This window comes from Pundamilia nyererei, unplaced genomic scaffold, assembly GCF_000239375.1.
Source record: "Pundamilia nyererei isolate P.nyererei 1_Seehausen unplaced genomic scaffold, PunNye1.0 scaffold00086, whole genome shotgun sequence".
NCBI lineage: Eukaryota > Metazoa > Chordata > Actinopteri > Cichliformes > Cichlidae > Pundamilia > Pundamilia nyererei.
Window position 1 is genome coordinate 2,556,701 of NW_005187487.1, and position 6,949 is coordinate 2,563,649.

Here is a 6,949-nt window from a genome sequence, read left to right on the forward strand (position 1 = left end):
TTATTTCTTTATTAGGCACTTTTTTTTTTTTAAATATTCACCTGACCATAGGCCTTAGGTCATAGTTGTTGAAGTCCAGCTTCACCAACCCTCCAGACATCGCTGACAGTAGTTTTTTGACTTTGTTTAGATCCAGACTTGAAGCATTACTGTACCTTTTTTGGTTTATTTTTTAAGAAAAACTCCAGTTAGAGGGTGGTGTATTTTATTTTTTGTCAAGCACCTTGGTATGCCCTTGGTTTTTTAGTGGGCTTTATAAATAAAGTTTATCATCATTATTATTATTATTATCATCATCATCATCATCATCATCATCATCATCATCATCATCATCATTATTATTATTATTATTATTATTATTATCTTCTTTATATCCCATGTTTTAACCTACCTGACTTCTAATAACACCTGGCAGAGCAGCCACATAGAGATCAAAGAATCTGGATGATTTTTGCTTTTGGGATCCCAAAGAGCACCTAAAATGCATTTTTGCATCATCTCAAAACAGTAGTCACACACCCATGATCCTTTTAATCATTCTTCCTGTCCATACCGAACAGAAAGCAAACTGAGCAGATTAGGAGATTGATTTAAAAGTTATTTTATAGTTGTCTAAACTGCCTTAAGCAGTTGCATTTTTAACAGATTGAGGTCTGTAGATTTTGTCCCACTTTGGGAAGGGATTTCTTCACACCCAGTATGGAAAGGATGAGTGATTACTACAACAAAATCTCTTACAGTGTAAATATGGGCATGTGAGAATTTTTTGAGCCATTTCCACGCCGCAGTTTTGGTGCCAGGACCAGACTGTATCTGTTAATAAAACTCGACCTGCTGCTGCTATTTTGAGAAGGTCACCCATCATGGCACACTAAGCTCTCCAGAGCTACCCAGATGGCTAAAATTTAGAGGCCATCTAGTGCTACTGTGACTAAAACGGATGTAGATTTGTGGGGCTTCATTTTCTAGTCTGCTGACTGGTTGTTTAGGCTGTTATTCACTCTGATTAAGAACTCTGATTAGAAGGAAGTAAAGAAATCTCACTTTGATCTTCTACTGATGGCAGCAACTTTCTCTTTCTCTTTCCTAACCTTTAACGCTTATGGCTCTGAAGATTTTTCAGGCTTCGGCCTGAAAGGTTTGAACATCCTGCTACGGCTGGGCGTAGCGATTAGAGCTTCAAATTACAATACGAGTGTTTCCGGAGCAGAATTTATCCTGCACAGGATCTTTTATTTCAAAAAATGACCAGATTCTGGTCATGCTGCTCAAGTGTCTGGTTTCCTGTTGTCTTCACCTGCCTTGTGCAACTTCAGCCCCTGTCAAAAATAAACCAGATGCCATGTCAAGTGACACAAAGCACAAAGATGCTTCTGGGATACTTCTGAAATCTGGAACGGCACGTTTGGTTAATTGTACTCATTGTCTTGAGTGGGCCCACTGCAGACAGGATGCACCGCAGTCATGCCTGGTGCATTCCCAGAGGTCATTCAGGCAGACCACTAAGTCGAGCTCAACAACACTCCCAATAGATCGGCTGATCTCAATGACAGCCCATATCAACACAGGCCTTGATTATATTTTCCATTGTCAGTGGGTCAGCTTGGGTCACAGTGATCTAAATTCCCTAGATTTCAACCTGCGAACACAAGGAGTCTGTGCAGACGTCCGTGTGCCTGCCAATTTTTTGTGAATTTGCAGATCCATCCGCCAACACTTTACATAACAATGCACTAGCTGTGTAACTACCTGCTGCAGAATTCAAGTAGACTTTAAAGAAGTATAACTGGAATGACTACTTGGCCATTGTGTCTCCAACTGTCTGTGTAACAGAGTTAACAGAGAATTATCAGGGTTTCATTTTTAAGACACTACCATTCTACTACGCTATTGAGAAATATCACAAAGGACACACAATTTAAGTTCCTTCTTAGACATCTTACAAGTGCTGACTACTACAAACCGCTTTGTAGCCCACATCCACCCCAGCTCCTCCTTTTCACTTAATTAGCGTCACATCTTTTTTTCCTCTTGACTATTTTGTTCTATACTGGGGTCTTGTTCCTCTCTCCACCTCCAGCTTTCCACGTATACGTGTAAAGAGGTGGGGAGGTCCCAGATCGGAGTTTTGCAACCTAATTTAAATGATTACAGATTTTGATTGATGTCGTCATGAACTTCTGTTAACTAAGGAAGAATGACCCCAAAACTGCCTAAAGAAAACCTATAATGTAAAATCATTTGGTAAATTGACAGTTCATTAAACTTAAATAATAATTTTCCTGCTTGTAAGCACAGAGCCCAAAATACATAAAGGTGTCTGGAATTCTGCACTTTTTGGGTCACCTTATTTTTTCCAGGGCCCTCTAACAACTTAAGTAGAGGAAATAGCTGCACAAAATTTTCAGAGTGGAAAAGCACATTTAATCTCTGCTAAAAAACATCATTGAGATGGAGTCTAAAGTGAAAATACATAATTTTTTTTGCCCCAATGATGCTGGCGTAGAAGGTTTTTTTGACTTGTTGTTGACTGGTTGAAGCCTTATATGGACGTAATTGTGTGATTATGCATCTTTAATTAAATTAAAGCATGTCAGTAACATATATATGACTTTCCCTTTATGTGATTGTCTTTCCCAGCCATCCCTGGTCATAAGTGAAGCTGGAAAAAAATATCTTGAAAAGGCTCTTTTTCTTTCTTTGTGCAGAGGATGAGTCAGATAAGGGTTATCTGCTTTGATTGAGCCCACTGAATCCCTTCTGAACATTTCTCTTCATAAGTTGCTGCTCATGTTCAAACACGGTTTGCTGTTTCTGTATTTTCCTGTACTAAAACCTTCACTTTGGCCTGTCTAGGTGCAGTATGTCATCCAAGGCTATCACAAGAGGCGAGAATACATCGCTGCTTTTCTCAGCCACTTTGGAACGTGAGTCATGAAGCGATCACAGCACGTGTCTGGCGCTCATCAATTTGTTACTGGAGACATGAATGTAATCGGTGTGTATGTGTTACAGGGGGGTGGTGGAGTATGATGCTGAGGGATTCACGAAACTCACCCTTCTACTCATGTGGAAAGATTTCTGCTTCTTAGTGCACGGTAATTAAATTTTTTTTATATATAGCACCAGTTCACAATAACAGCGGTCTCGGGGCGATGTATACTGCAAGGTAAAGGCATCATAATAATAAAGAGAGAAGAGGAGCGTCAGGTATTCATTCTTTTCTGTGTCTGCACTTTGTAGTGGACCTCCCGCTGTACTTCCCCAGAGACCAGCCCACCCTCACCTTCCAGTCTGTGTACCACTTCACTAACAGCGGTCAGCTCTACTCTCAGGTGCAGAAGTCATATCCTTACAGCCCACGCTGGGATGGCAACGAGATGGCAAAGAGGGCAAAGTATGTAGCACCTGCCTCGTAAAAATACACATTATTGTAATTATATGTTATGCGAATATGTTGAACATTTCATACACTGTTGGGGTGAAACTCAGTGGACGTACAATAATATATTAGACCCTTTACAGTCAGAAAAAGTCATATAAAAATTACTTTTGGAAGGGAGTGTAATACTCTTAAAAAGAAAAAAAACACACACACAATTTCTCAGATATCAAATAGCTAAAAAATGCAATATTCTGGGAAATTAAGTCAGTTCATTTAAAAGGAAGACAAGACACAATTGGATATTCTGACACTGTAAAGTTAAACATGGTACATTGTCCCCTGACTTGAAAATTAATTATTAATTTATGTATTAAGTAAGTAAATATTTTTTTTCTCATTTCAAAGTGTTTCAAAATGTTCCCAGAAATGTATGACTTATCATGTCATATAAACTAATCTCAGAGAATATCTGAACCTGAATCTGGATTTTAAACCCTTCCAAGATGGTTTTTTTTCTTGCTGTGACCCTTTATTCCTATTATTCTACCTTGTAATGAAATCCAGCCTTTTTCATTCCTGTCATTATCTACATTTCATTATCTTCAAAGTCCCTGTCAGCTTGTTTCATTCATTTATCAAAAGTGTTGTTAAAGCTTTAACTATGGTACTATGACGCATTGTCATATGGACTGTGCAGCATATAGACCATCTATTGATATACAGATTTGACCCAACCCTCAGTACACATAAACTAGCCTGACCTTGTTTGAGTAAATGCAGTGTTTGCTCTTTGTATGGTAAAGGTTAATAACTACTGTAAATATTGAAAACAGAAGGCAACGCATAATCTCTTGGCTGAGCAAAGGTTCTTTAAAGGAAAACTACTCGACGTGACACTGAGTCTCATATTTGTGGGCTTTTTGTCTTTGGATACCCGGTTGAATGATGGTGTCATTGTGACAGACAGCTTGACCTTCCTCAAGAGTCACCGACAGCGTTAAGTAAACATTCCAGACACACATCTTCAGGTATATCGAAAATGCAGGTGTTTGTTTTGATTTAGGAAGCTAAACTATTGATTTAGTCTTAGTGTAGTTTTTTGTTGGTGACATTACAGTTGCAGTTCATCCTCTAAGCAGTTTTAAATGCCACTTTGTGCATAGTTTCAGTGGTTATGGGTGTTATTCAGATCCATGTTAATGGAAAGGCCTCTGTGTACTCCTCCTCTGCAGTGATACAGCAGACAGACTCTCCTGCGTAAACCCAGTTATCATTTTCAAACAGAAATTGTTTGAACAGCTGAACTGTTACATCTCCTTTTAGCAATACTGCTGCATGGAGAGACGTGGCATTCAAAGAATCCTGAATAAAAATCTGTGTGAGACTTGACTGTTGTCCCGCCCCCATCGACAAAAAGCTATTTGGCAGGTTAACTGGCAAACGTACAAAAAAAGTTTCCTGGAATAGGCACATGGGAATCAAAAACCTTGACTGATTTAAGTTAGGCCAATCTCCTGTTCAAGATTATCTTCTTGGGCATGTCCAGACAGCTTCTGATGTGGCTGCTATTTTTGCACTGCTCTCTGAAAGTGCCCCTCAGAGATGCGATTTCACCACAGACGTTAAACTGGTGCAGACAACAACCATCAGCTTCAGTTTCAAATTAATGTGAAGTTCTTTTGAAAGCTCCATCTCAAGGCTTCACAAGAGTTCACAGTTTTTAAGCCTGAAGGCAGCTCGTTGGATCAGGAGCAGGAGCACGCTCGCTGTTGTTTCAACAGGTTGTGCACCATGATTGCATCTGCTAGGATGTGACATTCAGATGACGCGATCTCAACTGTGCTGCACAGCGGTGTGCTATGAAGAACACTGTCTTTACTCACCACGTACTTACATTTAACCAGTTTGCCGCCTCAAGACTTTGCCCACTTTCTGAAATCAATAATCAAGGTGAGTGATAATAATTGTGTTGCAGCAGAGGAGGTCAGAGGATGGTGTGCAAACATGTGAAGCGATTTTAATCAGATTTGACTGCTGATTCCACAATTTTTATGCCCCTGTAAACTGATCTCTGCATATGAATATGTGGAATCTGTTGGCAAGGAACAATATTTTTGGCAATAGAAGCCTTCTGGTCATGTTTGGACAGGATATGGTTGTGTGCAGGTACAATTCCTCCTGTAAAATAAACTGTAAAAGAAATATTAATGGAAACAGATAAGGCTGTAGTTCAACGAGAGGCTTACATATCCACTGGCTACTATGGAAGCTCTGAAAAATTGACCTTTGTCGTCAGAGTCAGGTTGACGATGGGTTTCCAAATTGATTGGCCAGTGACCAATGAAATAAAAGTTATGTCTCTGTGCCCTTTACGTTAAATAAGGAATTGGTCTTATTAAGCTAAAACTTAAATCCCCAGTGACATGAACAAGCTGATAGTCGAGAGACTTCCTTTTAGAAAGTCATTCAGGAGAAGATCTGTTCCTTAAACTGCTCCTGTGTTTCCCTTTAGAGTTTGAGGTGCACAGTGTCGTTTCTCATGTTGAATTGTGTTTGCAGGCAATAAAAACATTCTCCTTTTTATGTGCACTTTGCTGCACGCTGGGACTGACCCAGTGAATTTGTCAGATGCTTTGAAGCAGTTGAAACATAATTATTGTCACAATCTATTATGTCTCTGTCTCCCAGGGCGTACTTCAAGAGCTTCATCCCTCAGTTCCAGGAGGGAGCCTTTGCCAATGGGAAGCTCTAGCACTGACTGGCTTGATGACATGCCTGGAGAGTCGCCCGTGGGAGTGTGTGTGCACGTGCGTGTGTGACTGTGTACCTGTAGTATGCACAGACTTGCTGCAGCAGCAGAGTGATAATGACAATATTCTTCTCAGTCAGTACCTTCGCTTTTTATTGTAGCCGATCTCCTGTTTAGTTGGCCAAAAACTGGCTGTGCTGATGATTCAATCCAATTAAAGGCCTTTATTTTGAAAACAAATGCCAAACTGACTGGAAATAATCTGACAAGCTTGTACTTGTACAAACCGTTCCACCCATTTAAATAAACATTATTTGTTGCATTGTGCCACTGACACCAGATGTGAACATGTGTATACACGAGTATCTTTGTCTTCTGATCGTTTGCCACGTGTTTGTCTAATTTGGCCCCAATATTGATGTTTAAATGATCTGTGACTTGCCTTTTAACTGTTTAAATGCTTTTTGATTTCTGTGACAAAGTCTTTGTCTGACATGTTGGCAGTATAAAACAAGTCCCTCCTGACAGTGTGTAATTGCTTTATCATTTGAAAAGTATTAGCACCCGTCTTTGAAATTGTCCTTTTACTTTATTTATTCAAAAGCGTAAGAACTGGAAAATAGACTAAGGAGCATTGTAGACATTAAGACGGCGTGATTACAGCAGTACTGTCTGTCAGGGTCATTCCATGTTCATCTCATCTGACCCCAGCTCCTTTTTATGCAGTGACTTTTGTCTGTTTCATATTTTTTACCTTCATACTATGAATACTATTATAGAAGATTATACTATTGTTATGAGCTCAAGACCCTCAG

At 39.6% G+C, this 6,949-nt stretch overlaps 1 protein-coding gene across 1 annotated transcript in view; it reads left to right on the forward strand.

The window, feature by feature from the left end:
- Positions 1-6,659, forward strand: part of babam2 (BRISC and BRCA1 A complex member 2) — a 123,174-nt gene extending 116,515 nt beyond the window's left edge. The window contains exons 9-12 of the mRNA XM_005738773.2: positions 2,857-2,927; positions 3,016-3,098; positions 3,244-3,397; positions 6,074-6,659. Of these exons, the coding sequence (XP_005738830.1) occupies positions 2,857-2,927; positions 3,016-3,098; positions 3,244-3,397; positions 6,074-6,137 (372 nt within the window). The 3' untranslated portion in view covers positions 6,138-6,659. The remainder of the gene's footprint in view (positions 1-2,856; positions 2,928-3,015; positions 3,099-3,243; positions 3,398-6,073) is intronic.
- The last annotated feature ends 290 nt before the right edge of the window (positions 6,660-6,949 follow it).